This window comes from Pituophis catenifer, unplaced genomic scaffold (assembly GCF_029215685.1).
Source record: "Pituophis catenifer annectens isolate HBS135680 unplaced genomic scaffold, rPitCat1.0.hap2 SCAF_1, whole genome shotgun sequence".
Classification (NCBI taxonomy): domain Eukaryota; kingdom Metazoa; phylum Chordata; class Lepidosauria; order Squamata; family Colubridae; genus Pituophis; species Pituophis catenifer.
In genome coordinates, this window is record NW_027256881.1 from 162,631,620 (window position 1) to 162,652,013 (window position 20,394).

Sequence of the window (20,394 nt, forward strand, 5' to 3'; positions counted from 1 at the left end):
AATACTTTTATAGAACGTAGCACATTTTCTAATCACTTTTTCTCACCCAGTCCGTTCACTAAGATCCCTGTAGTTAGATATGGGTAATTTGGCCTGTCACACATGTCAACACAAGATTTGACTTTTGGCATTTGATGTGATGTATCGACTTCCACTTCCTAACTTTCTGCCTTCATCTTCTCAATAACTCTACTTTGCACCACAAAGACAAATCATATGGTGAAAAACAAGTCTGGCCCACTCCAACATACTCATTACTTGCTTAGTGTAAGCAGCCAGGACTCTACCAACTCTGAGCAACTTTCCAGTATGCCTGGTGAAAGTGTTGTTCTCCTATTCTTGAATGGGGGATGGGTTAGTAAACTCTACCAATATAACTTTTGCTATGCCCATTATTACTTTTCTGCAGTCTCTTTTTTTGGCTTGCCACCAAATGTTTGTGTTCTACATAGCAGCATGCTGGGCATTTAAAGCAAAATGACTAGATAAACTCTCTGTCTTGTAGTTACTGAGATGTTCAGCTTGCCTGAGGTTGTGGAAGTGTGTTACTTTGAAAGAGTATTTAAACCTAAGAATTTGGCAGCCGGTTGACAAATAGCAGAAGTTTAATGGGTTTTAAGAGTTGGTGTCTTCAGAGACTTTATTGAGGTGCTGATTTTGAGTTCCCTCTCTCTTTCTACAAGCATGCATTTACTGCTTGTAGTCTTTGCTCATGCAAAAGGAGAAGAAGACACTAATTTTAAACAGTTAATAGCCATTCATCCTTCTTATATCTTGATTCTATCTGTATAATGATGATTCTACCTCAAACACAACATAATTTTAAATATGATAAATTGAGAAAGGATCAAAACAGATTAATCCACACTTACCAGTTAATAACCCCTTATTCAAATTTGCTCTATCTATAGAAAGAATATACTGTTTAAAAACAAACAAAAACAAAATAAGGCAGAGAACATTTTATATGTTTAACTATATTTAAATATAGCCTTGTACAATACACTTTTCCCAATATTTTAGCAATATAAATCTTAGATTATTTTCATGAGCAGAGGCCATGGTTACTAAAAGTCTATCCTAAAGAATTATCTCTTGATGTGCTGGAGGACTCCATATTTTCAAGAACTCTGAGAACAATGCTAATGGGAATATGATTTCCAGAATCAATCTTGTTTGTAAGATAGAAAGGGTAAAGGAAGTCACAACACAGACCATAGCAAGAGAGGCTATGAAGAGATGAAGGAAGACAAAATTAGAAGAAGCATCTCTAAACACCATACGCAGAAGAAGGCAATAGAGGAGCTCTTCTGTATTTTTACCAAGAAAACCATATGCACGTGGCTGAAAATTCAGGCAAGTTTAGACACCAGCTGGTGAGACATTATCACCCCTAGGTCAGAAGGCACTGTTTTAGATACTTGGGAGGAATATTGAATATTCACAGGTAAATCTGGAAGTGATGAACTCACCAGACCAGAACTGCAAGCATAGCTAGTGGTGGCACAGTGGTTAGAATGCAATACTGGAAGGCTAACTCACTGCTCACTCCAGGAGTTCAATTCTGAGCAGTTCAAGGTTGACTCATCCTTCCATCCTTCTGAGGTTGGTAAGATGAGAACCCAGATTGTTGGGAGCAATATGCTGACTCTGTAAATTGCTTACAGAGGGCTGTAAAAAACCGTGAAGCGGTATATAAGTCTAAGTGCTATTGCTATTGCGAGTCAGTGGTGGTATCACTGCTGAAACAATTGGAAAAGAGAATGTGAGAAGCATGAACCAAAGAAAACCTGAAATCATCAAAGCAGAAATGAAGCATACTACATTTGATGCCTTAGGACAGGGATGTCAAACTCACGTCGTCACGGCATCATCACGTTACTTATCATGACTTTTCCACCCCCTCACTAAACTGGGCGTGGGCGTGGCCAGCACGTGACGCATCCGGCCTGTGGGCTGCGAGTTTGACAGCCCTGCCTTAGGACTTTAAATGGACTGGATCTGGTCACTTTAAATCAGATGATTACATTATACTCTTTAGGATACAAGATCATATGAAGGATCAGAATGGCAATGATGCTCCAAAAGGGCATTGCTATATATCAGGGGTCTCCAACCCCCGGGCTGTGGCCCTTTGGGCCTTTTGGAACCAGGCTGTGGTAGTGGCATATGTGTGTGTGCATCTGCACTTGTGGAAACAGTGGGCTAGCATGTGCATGTGCACTCCATTTGCATGAGTGGTGAGCATGTGTGCTCACGTGGAAGCATCCCCTTCCACTCCCTCCCAGTTTGCAAAGCCAGCCCGGAAAGGTTGGGCAACTCTGCTATATATGCTTAGTTAACTCAATGCAGGACAGAAATGATATCTATTAGAATTAGTGGATACCCAGCAACCATTAATGTAATAAAATGTAATAGCATAATGAACTATTATAAATGCAAAGGTGAAAGGTATTTAGGAATTCTATGGCAAATTGCAGGAAATGCTTAACACATCATCTGGAAAATTAATGGGTAAATAGAATATAAATATTTGAAAAAGGAAAGAAGCTAGAATTAGAGGAGAAATTGGAATGGGCAGCTACAATTATGCAGGAGATAGGTTGTGGGGGAAAGCTTTGATTATTCCTAAGCATTGCTTCATGCAATATAAGCACAGACTCTATACACAGGCATTACCAGATGCAGATCTACAGCACGGGACACAGAAAATGGACAAGTGCATGCCAGCCCTCAGAAATATTTCCAGTTACAGACTGTTACAGATAGTGAATTTTCACTATCAAATATATGGATTAAATTGAAGAGAGTAATTGTGCCAGCAAGAAAGGAATATAAATGACATGCTTAATTCATGTGAAACAAAACCTGATGAAGTGGGGGATGAGATAAAAGACATTCCGAAAACAAAAAACATTTCCAAAATTTCAAAGAAGAAAATATCCAAGTGACTTTCAAAACAAACTTTCATGACAGACAACAAAGGATAAGAGCTTTGAATATTAAGAAGAACCAATAAATGTCAGTGACAAGCAAGAAACAGCAAGGTAAGATATCTCAATCAAGAATACCAACAAATAGAATTTAAAAAAAAAAACTTAAGAAAGATAAGTGTTTAAGGTCAGATACATCATAATATTGTATAATTGTAATCCATCCAGGGTATACTGTAAGCCATCTAGAATCGTCTTGGAGAGCAAGACAGGGTGGCATATAAATTATATATAAATATATATAAAGTTGCCACTAAAATAGAAATACTCTGACTAATTTGATAGAAGCAGATGAACATTAAACTGAACCCCTTTACAAATGAAATTGTAAAATGACAGAAGTGTTGGCACAGAAGGAAAATATTTAGGAACTGATTTCTCTAGAAAGTGAGGTACAAAAGAAAGTACATCATTCACTAAACAGGAAAGTATTTACAGAATTATATACAGTTACAGAAGAAGAGGAAGTTAAAATATCTATGTCAAGAAGTATGGCAGAGACTGAAAAAGGGTGGAATCAAAATAGCTGTCCAAAATACAATTTAAGTGGCAAGGCAGCCGATATCACTCTGTTTGTTGAAAGTAGAAAAGAATTGGAAGAGCCCATTTTGAAGGTTACCAAATCAAGGCTGCAATATTTTAGAATTGCTGTTGAATTTCTAGCAGAGCTTACCTGAAATTACTGTACAGTATAAATTATTTGTATGAATTGCATTGAATATGGGCCTCATCTGCTGAGGCAACATTTTGATTTTCATTTCTAATCCAATAACATTTATTCATCAATGTCTGTATAGACACCCTATGATTTTTTTTTAAAAAAAACTCTTATTTTAAAGTCATTTCCCCAAATTTCACTCCATTCTTCCAATATGCTGTCACATTTTAGAAGAAGGGAGAGAGAGAATGAGAATACATATATAAGAGCAGAGATTATTGTTATAGGCTAGATTAGATAACTAGTCCACAGGTATATCTTTCTATCCTCTTCTAGACAAAACAATATAGCAAAAGGGAATCTACTGTGTGCCATGCACTCCTGCTGATCCCAGCTTTCCCTGAGAGCAATGCTAAAGATGGGCGCAATATTGAAAGTGGCCATTTGTGTCCTCATACTTCCAGGAAATAGACAGTAGTGCCACTGTTCATAATAGTAGCCGATTTTTCATTAGTCACATCATGCACAAATATGCAAAAATAAAACACAAAAGTTAAATGCTTTAGCTTTAACATGTTTTGACTGATTTAACATACCTGGTTCTTTATTCCATAAAAAATGGTATATTTTTTCCCTGAGCGAGTGTGAATTCTCCTTCCTTTCATGGGGATGCCTTTAGAAACAATCTGAAATTTAATTGAAAAAAAAATTATTTTAATACTGCATGCAATTTTTGAATTTTCAAAAACCTTGTTACATTTTGGGGCGGGGGGGGGGAACATAACCAGACCAAGGAAGTTTAAATCAGCTGTCTCCGAATATTCTTTGGTTGGAAGCAAATTATTTTAGTTTTAACTAGTGGATTGCTTTTTAGAATCTTGAAATGTTATGGCAGTCCTTTTATAAAAGGCAAACATTACTCCCAGGGGTGAGTTCTACTTACCTTTACTACCGGTTCACAACGGGGCCGTGCGCACGCTCTTCTGTGCATGCGCAGAAGCATTCTGATGATGTCAGGATTGGTGGGTGGAGCCTCCCTCCGGTTTTACTACCAGTTCTATAGAACAAGTCCGAACCGGGGGCAACCCACCACTGATTGCTCCTTATCAGAGACTGTATCATACTCTCAAGCTCAAGTGTGCCCACTTGCCTAAGAAGGTTTGTAACCTAGCTATCACAGAGAAGAATGGATCAGTCTATTCTCCAATGCATCTGAGATCAGGATAAGAAGTGATGGGTGAAAGATTAGTAAAGAGAAATCCAGTCTATAACAAAGGAGAAATTTTCTGACAGTGAGAACAATTAATCATTGAAATGACTTGCCTTCAGAAGCTGTGGATGCTCCATCGCTGAAGGTTTTCAAGAATAGACTGGACAGCCATTTATATGGAAAGTTATAGGGTCTGCTTGAGCAGGGAGTTGGACTAAAAGACTTCCAAGGTCTCTTCCAACCATATTATTTGACATTCTATATGTTCTATCTGTAGTGACTTGCAACATATCTTCCTTTCCTTCTTATTATTGATAATCCATCCAGAGTCATTGGACACGAGATGGGCAACAAATAAATTTCATAATTAATTAATTAATTAATTAATTAATAATCGATCTATCTAAAGATTAACAATTCAAAACTTCCTGCACAATGATCACTGGCCATATTCTACCCCTGTTAATTCTTTGTTGTGTATTGTGTACATTTGTACTTTTCTCCTGCCTGATAATTAAAGCATCCAAAAGGGAGATGGAACCCCTCTTAAATTCTTCTGTTCTCATAGACAAAAATTAATACTTTCTCCCAGCATTTCAGTTCTTTCTTCCATTTCTTCCATTTTTTTGCAACTGGCACAGCTCATGGAGCATTGGGCTGTAAAGGTTGCTGAGAATTCACTGCTTCCCTAGATGTGGATGTTGCCAAGCACCTTCTCTACCAGCACAGATGCCTCTTCAAGCAAGACACCACAGGAGCTTTCTACACATGTCAAGTCATCCTGGAGCAGCTCGGAAAGATTCAAGTAGACCCCAGACGACAAGCTCAGAATCCAAAAAGATCTTGACAGACTTGAACAATGGGCCCTATCCAACAAAATGAAATTTAATGTGGAGAAAAGCAACACCTGGGTACGAAAAAACCAAAGATACAAGAACAGATTAGGCAAAACCTGGCTCAAAAACAGTAACTGTGACAGGGACCTTGGAGTCCTAGTGGAGGATCACTTAAACATGAGTCAGCAGTGTGCGGCAGCAGCCAAAAAAGTTAATGCAATCCTTGGTTGTATAAACAGAGGCATAGAATCAAAACCACGTGAAGTATTAGTACTGCTTTATAAAGCCTTAGTAAGACCACACCTGGAATACTGCATCCATTACAAAAAAGATGTTGAAACTTTGGAAAAAGTTCAAAGAAGAGCAACTAAGATGATTAAAAGCCTGGAGACTAAAACATGAAGAATGGTTGCAGGATTTGGGTTTGGCTAGTCTTGAGAAAAGAAGAACTAGGGGAGACATGATAGCAATATTCCAATATTTGAGAGGCTGCCACAAAGAGGAGGGGTCAATTTATTTTTCAAAGCACCAGAGGGCTGGACCATAAACAGTGGATGGAAACTAATCAAGGAGAGAAGCAATCTGAAATTAAGGAGAAACTTCCTAACAGTGAGGACAATTAACCAGTGGAACAGTTTGCCTTCAGAAGTTGTGGGTGCTTGATCACTGGAGGTTTTTAAGAAGACACTGACAGTCACTTGACTGAAATGGTATAAGGCAGGGCTGTCAAACTTGATTTCATTGAGGGCCGCAACAGGGTTGTGTTTGACCTCGGGGAGCCAGGGTGGGAGTGGCCAGGGTGGGAGTGGCTAGCTCTCATCGAAGCTCTTGGAAACAGCGAAGGACCAACCCACGGTGCCTCTGCCAGCGAAACGGAGCTTGGGAGGGCTGCGCTCGACCTCCCCGGGCTCCGTTTTCACTGGCAGAGGGCTGCAGGAGGCCATCACAGCTGAAAACAGAGCCCTGAGCTCTGTTTTTGCTGGCAGAGGCACTGTGGGCCAGTCCTTCACTATTTCCAGGGTGGCCCCACTGCCGAATCTGGCTCACGAGCCATGAGTTTGACACCCCTGATATAAGGTCTCCTGCTTGAGCAGAGGGCTGCTCCAAGGATCCTTCCAGCTCTATTTTGATTGAAATCTTGTATTTATTTATTTATTTATTTATTTATTTATTTATTTATTTATTTATTTATTTATTTATTAGTTTGATTTATATGCCGCCCTTCTCCAGAGACTCAGGGCGGCTTACAATGTTTTTAAGCAATAGCCGTCATACTTTTGTATATACCTGCTTAGTAGGGCTTTTGGCCCCCCCAAGCGGTGTTCTATTTTATACAAAGTCATCTTATTGCCCCCACAAACTGGGTCCTCATTTTACCTACCTCGGAAGGATGGAAGGCTGAACCTTGAGCCTGCTGAGAATTGAACTCACAGTAATTGCAGGCAGCTGGCAGCTAAATACTACTTTAACAGTAGTTTAGTCCACTGCACCACCAGGCTCCTTCATTATATGGTCTATTTCACTGGAAGGTTCTGGAAGACTTTGTTTGGTCTCTTGAACATGGATCTCTACTGGTCCATTACATATCATTATCTAAACTCTACATCATCCATAACATATTCCACTATGAATTATTGGCAGCCAAGGAGTAATGTAAGCCCATAAAATGAAAGTAGTGGACTTTCATCAAGCAAGACCAACCTAAAAAGTTAACGATTTAATCCCTGTAAGGTCAAACACAATAGCTAGCAGCATGATTTATTGTTCTGTAGAGAGTAAGGAAGATGAGTTTGATGGAGATATGCACGCTCTATTGCCAAGACAACAAGGGGTAAAAGATATAATTATATATTATTTGTAAATGTTTACATTATGGTCAGTAGTGGGATTCAAATCCCGGCGCTACTGGTTTGCTATTGGTAGCATGCGGGCGCACGTGCTCGCTTTGCTTCTGCCCATGCGCAGACTGTTTTTGATGACGTCTGGGTGGGTGGGCGGAGCCTCCCGCCAGCACCACTTCCAGTTCACCCGAACCAGGGTGAACTGGGAGCAACCCACCACTGATTATGGTGGACAGAATCCTTAATACTCTGCCCTAGAAATGTTATTAATAAATTAACAAATAGTCCTATAATGATCCACCTCCCACAGAGAATGTTAGCTCTTTCTCTTTAAGGTCACCTGATCTTCCATTCCAACTGCCTTGAGAGCTTCCCGTCCCCTGTGAGATAAGGCCAAATTAATGCTCCTGCCACGAGTTACACTTGAACTACGGATATCTGAAAAGAAATGAAGCAGACGTTTATTGTGTGCATTGAGATATAATTGCTAGTATCAAAAATGTTCATAATTCCGTATTACTCATTTTCCAAATATTGACTTGTGCCAGGGTAGAACTGTACAATTTTTCCCATTAAGGATAGCAGAAGAATACGAATGACATGTTTATTTATAATTTTGTTGTGGCTCCGTTACCTGAGCCTGTGTCATCGGCAGGAGAGGACTCCGAGAGTGAAGGAGAGGAGTTGGTAAGGCCTCCCTCTCCAGGACCCTCCTCTCTGGCAATGCCTTCGGTGTCCGCCGAAGAGCAAGAGATAGGGCTGGGGCCAAGCACGTCCACACAGCCACAGATGGACAGTGATGAGGGTAATAAGTCTTGGCTGGACCCACGCCAGCGTCGCAGAGATAAGCGCGCGCAACAGAAGAAAGGGCGTGTCCGAGATTAGGCTGAGTCACTGGACCACACCCCACAGGATATAAAAGGGAGCGTGGTGGCCAGTCAAACCTTGTAACGAACAAAGCTGAAAGCTTCCACGCCATTCTGCTTTGTCGAACTTTTGCTTTAAGACGGGATTATCTCTGGACTTGATTGTAATTATTGAGCTGCTTTCCTTTGATGTATCAGAAGTGGGAAGAAGTTATCTCTCCTCTTTGTAAATAATAAATTCTTGGCAGGCAGCCACTAGGTTGTTGCCAAGTTCCGTTATCATAAGGAAAAGGATTTTGCCAGCTGGTTTGGTCTTTAACTCCTGAACTTCTGTTGGTGTGTGTGCGTGGGGTTGGGGACAGAACAAATTTATAAAATTTATTGGCTGTCCATTTAATCTCAGGGTAAGTCTCTGTTGTACCTCATGATGGATATCCTTTGGGGGGGGCAGTGTCAGTCTCTATATGACTGAAAACATGTATAATGAAATCAACTTCATAGCAATTCCAAAGGTGCTTTTCAGGAGGAACTGGACTTTCTTGTTTTTTCTTTGAAGATATTTCGCTTCTCATCCAAGAAGCTTCCTCAGCTCTGACTGGATGGTAGGGAATGGAGGGATTTATATTCCTTGCAGACAGCTGGTCATTTGCATCCTTTCTGAGGGTCGTTGAAGCACTTGGAGATTTATTTGTGTCTTCAGGGTCACCTGAGTAGTCTCCTAGTTTCTGTAGTCTGCAATTTTTCTGGATATCTGTTCATACTCCCACACCATTCGAAGGATGTTCATCCCAAAACATCCAAGTGCTTCAATGACCCTCAAAAAGGATGCAAATGACCAGCTGTCTGCAAGGAATATAAATCCTTGCATTCCCCACTATTCAGTCAGAGCTGAAGAAGCTTCTTGGATGAGATGTGAAATATCTTTAAAGAAAAAACAAGAAAGTCCAATTCCTCCTGAAAAAGCACCTTTGGGACAACCATGACCTGGATGATTGAGAATCTATACAGACTTTCAACCTCATAGCAATTTTCTGCTCCTGGGGGAATGGCTTTACACAATGGGATGGTGAGGGGTTTCATTGCAATTTTGTTTACATCATTCTGACTCTCTTGCCCTCCCTTTTTGGATGTTGATGGACAATGGATTGCTTTTCAAACACGAAGATTCAATCTGGCTGCCACCCCCCCTCCCCCCGCCAAACAAACACTATTGATTCCATAGGATTTTCTGACCTCCTTCTTGTGCCTGACACCAGCCAGAGGAAAACAACTGGCCACAGAACTGCAGAAGGGTCTGCCTGTATGTCTTTTCCTCTGAGTCTTCCCTTGCACTTTTGTTGTTGTTATTATTTGAGCGGAATAGTTTTTTAAACAGTATTGAATCCTCAGCAATGTAAGGAATGGAGCTAGTTTGATCTTTTATCCAGCTTGATCAACAGTAAGCAAGCATAAATGTAGCCACACACACACACACACACACACCAGGTTGTGGCTATAAATTTCAGCCAATAATAGCTTTTAATGAGCCAAATTCTTACCTCCAGGTAGACAAATCCTCTAAGTCTTCTAAGTTGAGGGCTGAATTGGGCACATAGGATAACACTCTGAAAACTGATCTCAGAAATGTTACATTGTTTGAATTGCTTGGAAGGCTTGGAGAACTAAAGGGATAGAATTCCCACTTTTTGAAAAGAAAAACCTGACAATGGCTGATGGACTTCCCATCTAGGCTCTTGTAAACCCTGATTCTAACAAGACAACTGGCTATTTATATGATTTTATCTTCTCATATGTGAGTTTATTAACATTCCATGCTTATACTTTGGCTTTGGATAACACCATTTCCTTGGTCTTATCAAGGAATCATCAATGCTGTATTTCTCCACAGTGTAATATTTGTCACCCTACTTCTCCATCCTGAATATTGTATTCACAGGTAAAATGATTGAACATACAGATTTTTCTTCTGTTTTTAAAATCACACTTGGGGCAAAAGATTCTACAAATTTTTTACTGATTCTGCAATTTTGATCAATAAATGTTGGTATAAATTCATTGATGTGAAGTTTAGAAGCAGGTCCTATTGCTCCAACTTGCAAATATAAGGATAACAGATATGCTGTATTTGATCTGAAAAAACTAAACCATCACTTAAAGTATTATTGTAAATTATTCTAATTATCGAAGTCTCCTGGTGATTTAATACTATAAAATCTCCACTTCTGAAAGAATGAGAAATTTCAAAAACAGCATTGCAGTAAGATTTGCAGGCTTCTATATACAGCCAGGGCCAGAAATATTGGGACATCGACACAATTCTAACATCTTTGGCTCTATACACAATTTGGGTTTGTTTTGTTTCTTCAGCCTAATGATGGCTTGCTTCACTGATAGTGACAGCTCTTTGGATCTCATCTTGAGAGTTGACAGCAACAGATCCACAATTATTCTGTCCCATTACCTTTGGTCCCTTAACAAGTGGGAGGCACATATGCAAACTGCTGTAAGTCCTACACCGTTCACCTGAGTTGGATGTACATACCCTCAAATTAAAGCTGACAGTCTGCAGTTAACGCACATTGTGATTGTTTCATTCCAACTCCATTGTGGTGGTGTATAGCGCCAAAGATGTTAGAATTGTGTCGATGTCCCAATATTTCTGGACCTGACTGTACGTAGGTTTATCATCTAAAATGTTCATATATTATCAAATAACAGATCATACCTGATCTTGCTTCATACATTTCTACTTGGAATCCCCTTCTTGCAAAGAAAGAAGCATTTAGAGAACCCACCTGTAACAGAAGCATTACAGTGTTTTTTCAGCCAAAAACGAAAATATGCTGAAAAGGATTTGAGAGAATGCTACATGGTTTTAAAATGCATACTGCATCTGAAGCCTTTTCTGTAGGGGAGAATCAAGTCAACCAAATCCCCCAAAATGATATATTCATGTGAATCAGGCTCGACAAGATGTTGACAAAATGTAAATGCTGAGGGACTTTCCTCTGCTAGAAATGTGAAGATTGCCACTTCATTGTTTCTATCCACATAAAGAAGTTCCTTTCATAAAAAGTCATGAAATGCAGAGAATAAGGAAACTATTTAATCATTGCTTCTTATAACAGTCAAAACAAGTTGGAAAATATGTTTTTGTCTTGTTATATTTTAATTTTTATGTCATGTTTTATTTTACGTTTATTTATTTATCACACAATCACTCTCAATTCTGTTTTTGAGGCATATTTGTCTCTAGAATTGCTTTCTTTTTTAACTTGCTCAAAACCACAAATTTTACCAACTTTTAACAGGTGTTTTTTTTGTTTTGTTTTTTTGCACAGAACCTTCCCAATTAGGAGAAATTAGCTCTACTGACTTGCTGCCATTCACATCACAGTATCACAGTTAGAAACTTTTAAGGAAAAGACAAATGTCTTTTATGGACCATATTCTAATTTCCATATTATTTTATCCTTATTTCTTTAGACACAGGGGAGGCTTTATATTTTTTAACAATAAAACAGGCATCTGTTACTGTAGTCACTTGTCCTTAATAACAAATTTCTCAGAAAGTTTCAAGAAGCTAAGTCCTCAGGGACGGATTTAGATGAAAAGAGGCCCTAGGCTATTCCACTTATGAGGCCCTTTCACCTATAGTGAAAGTGTAATTTTAATTTTGCTAACAATTTGAATGTAGGGAATGTAGGCCCAGTGGTGGGATTCAATTTTTTTAACAACAGGTTCTGTGGGCGTGGCTTGGCAATCATGTGACTGGGTGGGCATGGCTAGCTGGTCACGTGACTGTGTAGGTGTAGGTAGCTCGTCATGTGACCGGGTGGGTGTGGCTATGTGCATAGACTTTTTTCAGAGGGCTGAAAAAAGTCATTTCTGACTGGGCCTCGCACTTTTGACCGGTCCTCACACTTATGACCATCCTCACATTTATGCCCGTGCAGCTTTCTTAACAACCATGTCACTCATTTCACAACTGCTTCTCTTCACCATGGTGATAAGATAGGGCAAAAACGTAAAATGTGAGGACAGTCGTAAGTTCGAGGACTGGTCAAAAGTGCGAGGACCAGTCAAAAATAACTTTTTCAGCCCTCTGAGTAGTCCATATGCACAAAAGGACTACCCAGAGGGCTGAAAAAAGTCATTTCTGACTGGGCCTTGCACTTTTGACCGGTCCTCACACTTATGACTATCCTCACATTTATGCCCGTGCAGCTTTCTTAACAACCATGTCACTCATTTCACAACTGCTTCTCTTCACCATGGTGACAAGATAGGGTGAAAAACGTAAAATGTGAGGACAGTCATAAGTTCGAGGACTGGTCAAAAGTGCGAGGACCAGTCAGAAATAACTTTTTCAGCCCTCTGAGTAGTCCATATGCATAAAAGGATACATCAATAAAGAGGGATGAAGGAAGGGAAGGGAAATTAAGAGTAGGAGGGAGGGTAAGAGAGGGAGGAAGAGAGGAGGAGAAGGAGAAAGGAAAAGGAAGTAGGGAGGAGAAGAAGAGGGGGAGGAAGAGAAAGTAAGAAGGAAAGAAAAGAGAGAGATGGTAGGTTTGAGGAGAAAGATTGCTGTACAATAAAAAAGATGAAAGGGAAGAAAGCCAACCCCAAACAAATATAAAGATATTAAGATAAAGAATGAATTGTTAAACTTTAAAGAATAAAAGAGAACAAATATGAATAAATAACAATAATTAGAAACACACAAAGAAACATACAATGTATTTTCTTTGAACAGAGTATTTGGCCGGTTCACAAATTTAAACAGTGTTTAGTCATTTCAATTAAATTTACAATTTCTATATTTCCTTTTTGCCATATTTATTCCTCATCTATTTTTGTAAAAAACCAATATTACCCTTCATCCTCATCTCTAGTCTTAATCAAATTCAATTTTTCCCTTCTATTCTATATTATACCCCTTCCCATTGTCATCTATTTTTATATCCATCCTCACATTGGTTAATTATGTAATATTAGTTGTTTAATATAAATTCAACATTTTAATATAAATCAATTAGTTACATAACTACCTTTTTTGTATATTAATCAATATGAACATGAATATTCCAATTATTTCCATGCAATCCAATTTCTTACAAATCAATTAATTATCTTTACCAATAATAATAAACCAAATAATTTCCCCCATATATTCCTCCAAACCACAACTTAACCATTTCTGCTTTCAGAAATATACAATTAATAGTATCTCAATTATTACAATTTCCTAGTTAAATAGAGCTTTTTTTCTTTTGTGTTTTAAAATCCTGAACTCTCCTCTTTTCCCCTAAATTTCCCATTGTTTGCACCTACCTTTTTTGGTGAGGAAAAAGAAAAGAATTCTGCCTGCCTAATTTTCCAACCTTGCAGCAACAGCAAAACAGTTTCAGTTTCGTTTCTCAGCATAGCTAGGGGAAAAAAAATCAGCACTCTTTGCAAGGAAGCAGAAGAGCCCTGAGCAAAACAGCTGAGACAAATCAGCTGAGAGCCGGGAGGCCAATTAGCCTATGGTGAAGCTCCGTGGGCCAATAAAATTACAAAAAAAACACCGAACCCTTTGTTAAATTGCTGGCTCCCCCACCCCTCGCCCACCACTATTTATTGGCAATAAACAGTGGTGCGGAGGGGCGGGGCAAGCCAGCAATTTAACAAAGGGTTTGGCTGCACCACTGGCTCTAGGGCGGCCCTTTGAAGTCCCGCGGCAAGAATTTGAAGTTTTTTTTTTCCTCTAGCCATCGGAGGCAGCAATAGATGGGGAGTGGGCGGGGTAAGCGAACGGCTGGCGATCCAACAGAGCAGAGAGTGAGGGTGAGTGAAGGCGTGGAAGCTGCTTTCTCCATCCTGCTCTCTTGCGTCCGGAGCCGGTGGGAACCACGTGGCAGCCCACGTGGATCCCAGGCAGCGGAACTCAGGCTAGGGAAGGGGTGGGCAATTGTGGCTCTTTTACAACCTGTGGCCTTCAACTCCCAGAATTCCTAAGACAGCCAAGCTGCCTCAGGAATTCTGGAAGTTGAAGTCCACAGGTTGTAAAAGAGTCACAATTGCCTACCCCTGGCTACGGTAGGCTGGAGCCGCGCGGGTGGGAGGCGAGGGGCAGGTGAGCCAGCAATTTAACAAAGGGTTCGGCCGAACCCCCTAGAACCCCCAGAATCCCACCACTGTGTAGGCCCCTCTTGATCTTGAGGCCCTAGGCTGAAGCCTAGTTAGCCTATAGGAGAATCCGGCCCTGTAAGTCCTACACAGGGTTTGGCTCCGTTGGCGCCGCGGACGGTCTTTTTAGACCGCCGGCATCGTGATTCCGTTGGAGCCGTTCTGACAGCGCTAATCAGCTGTCAGATGGCTCAAAAACCTCTCCTTCGGGAGAAGAAGGGGAGGAGAGCTGGTGGGTGAGGGTAGAGCTCCCCGGAAGCCCCTGGAATAACTCCAGGGGCTTGGAGGGTGAGAGCCCCCCCCCGGTCAGCCCACTGAAGCTCCAGATCCGATGCGACTCTGTATTAACAGAGCTAGGCGTCGCGTCCAACTCTGTTGTCAAAAAGAAGATTGATTGAATCCAAAAAGCAGGCTGAACGGAAGCAGGAGAACAAGCTTTTGCAAGTATAATGCTTAACTCCGGGGATATAATGTTTCTATTTGAATTTTCTGAGCTGGAGGTGAAGATGGCGTCTTTGTTGCGAGTCTAAAAGTAAAAGTTAGAAAGGAAAGGACAGATTTGTGCTCAGAGACTGGCTTTAAGTTGCTGGATTTGATTTTAAAGAGCTGCTTGGAGAAAAGATCATTTTGCTTGGGGATTTACAAACAAATTGCTGAAAGCTGTTCAAGAGACTTTATGGCTGTGACTTTATGACTTTATGACTTTAAAGTCATAAAGATGGCTTCCAAGAAAGGAGTTTTTGAAAGTGCTGGAAGTTCTCCAGTGGTGTCAGAAATGACACAGTCGAGTGATTCACAGAGATACAATTCAATTAATGAATTTACAGAATTTGTAAAGGAAGCCATGAACAATCATACTGTAGCTATGATTAACCAAATAGCAATCTTCGAATGGAAATTAAAAGAATTGTTGGAGGACACAAAAGCAAATACAGAGCACAATGACAATGCAGGAGACATTTTGATTAAAGCAGAGAAGGTGGAATCGGCTGGTTCTCAAGAATTTTCAAGCTTACTTCCTGCTCTTTGTGATGATTTGGAGAGGAAAAAAGTAGAAAATGACCAGCCTTGCGAGGTTTTGGAGGAAAAAGGAGATTTGCCAGCGGCTTTCACACAACTAACTGAAAAGAAACAACTGAATTTTTCTTTGCGAACTGATGATAATTTTTGGTTTTACAGAACAAGGAATGAAGTGACTGACTATATAAGCAAGGAGAGGCGATATGGTGGCTCTAAATCAGAGGAAACACTTTCCAAAAGGGGACAATTTTTACAGATACATCAACCTCAAATTAAAATTAAAAACCTCCTCAAAACAGAACTAGGAGGGATGAAGAAAGTTTGGAAAAAATATAAAAAGAAAGCAAGAATGGAAGATTAAACTTTTTTGGTTTTTGCAGTTGATGTTTTAATGACTAATTAAAAGGATTATGTTTTAAGATTTAAAAGTTGGAGGGAGGAAGACTTTTTGTTATAAGATTTTTATGTATTAATGGCTAATTAAAATGATTATGTTTTAAAATTTAAATGATAGAGGGAGGAAGGAAGATTGAGGGGAAAATGCAGAAATTCAATTATTGACTAATTAAGGTTTACTTTTTGTTATAAGATTTTCTAAAATATCTGAATTTTGAGAAAAGTGGAGGGAGAGTAAAATGTTTAAGTAAATTAATTAAGAATATTTTACAGATATACTGAGAGAGTTTTTAGGGTTTGAATGATCAATGTTTGTTAATGTTTTTAGAATCCTTAGAGTTAATGAAAGGGGAGGTTGATGACTTTTTAGAAGGGGAGTTAAGGGGTCCAGGGAGTTTTAAATCTTGCAGTAAGTTAGCATATGTTAGCGAATGTTTGTTGAAGTCTATGCCCTGTTTTTGTTCTGGGAAGTCGGGGGTGAGGGGGGGTTGAAGGTTGATGATAGATTGAATGATTGCTTATATTGTATATTTGTTTGATTATAAAATAAAATAAAAACTTTTTCAAAAAAAAAAAAAAGAAGCTAAGTCCTACACAGAATCAAATTGTAATGCATTGTAAGCCGCCCTGAGTCTCCGGAGAAGGGCGGCATATAAATCAAATTAAAAAAAATAAATAAATTTCTTCCCAATTCATTTTTATACAAAGTAAGTAATATTATCCCCACCCTCTCCCACCCCACACTTTCTCACTCTCTCTTTCTCTCTCCCACACACAAATTCACACCATCCCATACTCAGCAGACATGGGACATCTTATGGTAGCTTCCTGATTTCTGCAGACTGGTGCCAATTAAAAATTAAAATGGTGCTACAAAATACCAACAGAACTTCAGTAGCTACAATTTATAGGGGAAAGCTACTGGAAACAAACAGGTCCAGAATTCCTACAAATACATTTCAAAAGCCATTGAGAAATCCATATGATAAAGTGAAAACGAATTATGACATACTTGTGAGTATACATAGATAAGAAGACATGAAAGCAATCCTTTATCATCACAGAATGTGCAACTATTTTCATCTTAAACAGATTTTTAAAGGTTGAAACGTTTTCTGTCAGACAGACAAACCTTGTTAGGTTTCCTGTTTCATTCAAATACAATAAATAGCCACTATTCAACACCTAGCAATGATGGTTAAAATTTGGTTTGCAGTTCTGCTCAGTGACCATAATTTTGTTATATTTTTATATTTTAAAAGATCTTACCAATCCTCCCCCAATTATAGCTACTTTTTTCCTCTGTGTATTAGAAGAATCCATGGTTTGAATGTCTCTCCTTTGACTAGTCAGAAGATTCTGTACCCTCTTCTTGCATTAAATGTTTGCAAGGGAGGAGAAAGAGGAGGGTCCATTCAGTTCAATGACCAACCAGATTTTGCAGAAGCAGATTACATTTTGACATCAGGTCTTCTCAGGTTGTTCATTCTCTAATATAACTTTCAACAGTAGAATAATAAGACTAAAGATCACCCCTTCCCCACTGCCTCCAAGACAAAATAATTGAATCTGAAGATGGGTATCTGTTACCTATACAGGTAATCCTCAAATTACAACCACAATTGAACTCAAAATTTCTGTTGCTAAGCAAGACAGTTAAGTGACATAGAAAGGACATTCTATGACCTTTCTTGCCACAGTTGTCATGTGACTGACTGCAATTATTAAGTTAGTAGCACAGTTATGAAGTGGCTTCCCCATTGACTTTGCTTGTCAGAAGATCACAAGCGTTGATCACATGACCCTGAGACATTGCAACTGTCATAAATACATGCCAGCTGCCAAGCATTCAAATTTCGATCATGTAACCATGGAGATGCTGCAACAGTACTGTGGTCATAAGTCATAAATCACTTTTTTCATTGCCTTTGTAACTTCGTATAGTCACTAAACAAATGGTTTTAAGTTGAGGACTACCTGTAGAAAGGATGAGGGAATTCCTTGGTGTACTTCTCACTCAGCTCCTATTGTGAATCCATCTTTTTAAATTATTAGAGCAGGCTGGGGTGTTTTTTTTCTTCTTTCTTTCCAGTGTAGGTACTCGTAATCTGAACCTTTTGGAAAGAAAAAGTTCAAGAACGTCCTAGTTGTCAGCCAGACCATGGGACTGCTTCACAAGCTGTGATATGCTACAATCTGAATTAGTTTAACATGTGGCGCAAAGCACAGTAAAAGCTACCTGTTATGTATCTAATTTTGGAGGGAAAATTAGAGCGGGAAAAAGCTTGATGATCATTGGCTAACACATTTGGCAAGTAGCTACTGTATATAAGGAGAGCTGTTAGACTGTAAAGTTGCTGGATTCTCACTGTACATAAAAGACTTGTTGTTCATTTAGACCTGGCTCCTGGCTCCTCATTCACTCTGTCTAACACTGGCAACAAGGGTGGGATCGAGGTAGACAGGTTGCACAAATAAGAGCTGACAACCGAATCCAGCCAGGCAGGAAAATCTGCACAAGCCGAGCATAGCAGAGCTATGTCCGCCTTCACACCGCCGTTCGATCCCGCGAAAGAAAAATGGGGATCATACATGACGCGATTTGAATGCTTCCTCGAAGCAAATGACCTCCAAGGGCTGTCCGACAATTGGAAGCGAGCCCTCTTCTTGAGCCACTGCGGCCACGAAGTGTTTGACACAGCCGAATTGCTGTCAGAGCCAACATCGGTGCAGTCTGTACCGTGGCAGGTCCTGCAAACCACATTGAGGGCACATTATGCCCCCGTGCCATCCAAATTCGTTCAGCGCTATGAGTTCTGGCAAAGACTCCAAAAAGACGGCAAGTCGATAAATACATACATGGCAGCATTACACAAGGCCGCCACGCATTGCAAGTACCGTGATCTAGATGATATTCTCCTAGACCTAGAGCAACTAATCTATGAGGTTAAGGACATTAGCCTCCAGAGGTGACTGCTGGCCAAGACAACCCTCACCCTCCACATTACCCTAGACCAGTGATGGTGAACCTTTTTCTTGTTGCGTGCCGGAAGTGTGTGTGTGCGCGATAATGCCCGCACGTGCCAGCACCATTAATGCAATGCGATCCCCCACGCGTGCGCATGCACACGTGACACCCCCACGCATGCACCCCACATTGCGCACACTCCCCCATGCATACATTCTGCATTGCGCATGCACAGTCCCCCACATGTGCTTCGTGCCGCCCCTACCGCAACTTGTTTTAGGCTTTTGGGAGCAGGGATTGAAGCCCCCAGTTGCTGCTTCTGGCAGCACAATGACCGGCTCCACTAGGTACAAGGGGGTGGGGAGAAAGATCTGCTTTCGGAGCTTCCCTGTCTCCCCAGCCAAGCAGACTGTCCAGGGGCAGGGATTGAAGCCCCCACTTGCTGCTTCTGGCAGCACAATGACTGGCTCCGCTGGGTACAAGGGGGTGGGGGGAAAGATCTGCTTTCTGCTCCTGGTGCTGCCAGGGAAGAGGCACCGCAAGAACCGCTGTTGCCAGGGATGAGGGGGGTGCCAGCGCCAGAAGCAGCGGGCTGGGGCTTCAATCTCTTTCCCTGGACAGCCTGCTCGGGTGCGGAGACAGGGAAGCCACAGACAGCAGATCCTTCCCACCATCCCCTTGCACCTGGCAACAGTGGTTCTTGCGGTGCCTCTTCCCTGGCAGCACCAGGAGCAGGACTTCCTGTGGGTTTTTTCCCCCTTCACACCACAATGAATGAAGAATGAGGGGGTGGGTGGGAGCGACCCGCTTAGCCCTTTTCTGGAGGAGGTGGAAAGGGGGGGGCGGCGTTGTCTTTGTTATTCCGAGGCTGTTTGGGCCAGCCGATTCTTGTTGTGCCACAGCGGCTTGTAAAGCTCGGGCTGAGCCTGCGGGCTGCCAGGTCTGGAGCTGGCAGTGGCTTTTTCCTTCCCCTGGACAGCCTGTTCAGGTGGCGAGACAGGGAAGCCCTGAAAGAAGATCCTTCCCCCCACCCCCTTGTACCCAGCGGAGCCGGTTCTTGCGCTGCCAGAAGCAGCGAGTGGGGGCTTCAATCCCTGCCCCTGAACAGCCTGCTTGGCTGGGGAGACAGGGAAGCTCCAAAAGCAGATCCTTCCCCCACCCCCATGTACCAGGTGGAAAGGGGGGTGGGGATGGTGTTGTCTTTGTTATTCTGAGGCAGGGCTGTTTGGGCCAGCTGATTCTTGCTGTGCCTACACGGTGGGCTGTTTGGTGATCTGGCAAGGCTGCGTGGTTAATACAGCGGCTTGTAAAGCTTGGGCTGAGCTTGTGGACTGCCAGGTCTGGAGCCGGCAGCAGCTTTTTCTTTCACCTGAACAGCCTGCTTGGGTGCGGAGACAGGGAAGCCCCAGACCGCAGATCCTTCCCACCATCCCCT

At 41.2% G+C, this 20,394-nt stretch overlaps 1 protein-coding gene across 1 annotated transcript in view; it reads right to left on the reverse strand.

Moving 5' to 3' along the window:
• Positions 1-17,322, reverse strand: part of KMO (kynurenine 3-monooxygenase) — a 35,126-nt gene extending 17,804 nt beyond the window's left edge. Inside the window, exons 1-5 of the mRNA XM_070956741.1 lie at positions 17,261-17,322; positions 11,130-11,199; positions 7,879-7,976; positions 4,248-4,337; positions 873-921 (exon numbers count right to left, since the gene is read on the reverse strand). Coding sequence (XP_070812842.1) covers positions 873-921; positions 4,248-4,337; positions 7,879-7,976; positions 11,130-11,199; positions 17,261-17,314 — 361 coding nt within the window. The 5' untranslated portion in view covers positions 17,315-17,322. The remainder of the gene's footprint in view (positions 1-872; positions 922-4,247; positions 4,338-7,878; positions 7,977-11,129; positions 11,200-17,260) is intronic.
• Positions 17,323-20,394: the final 3,072 nt, after the last annotated feature.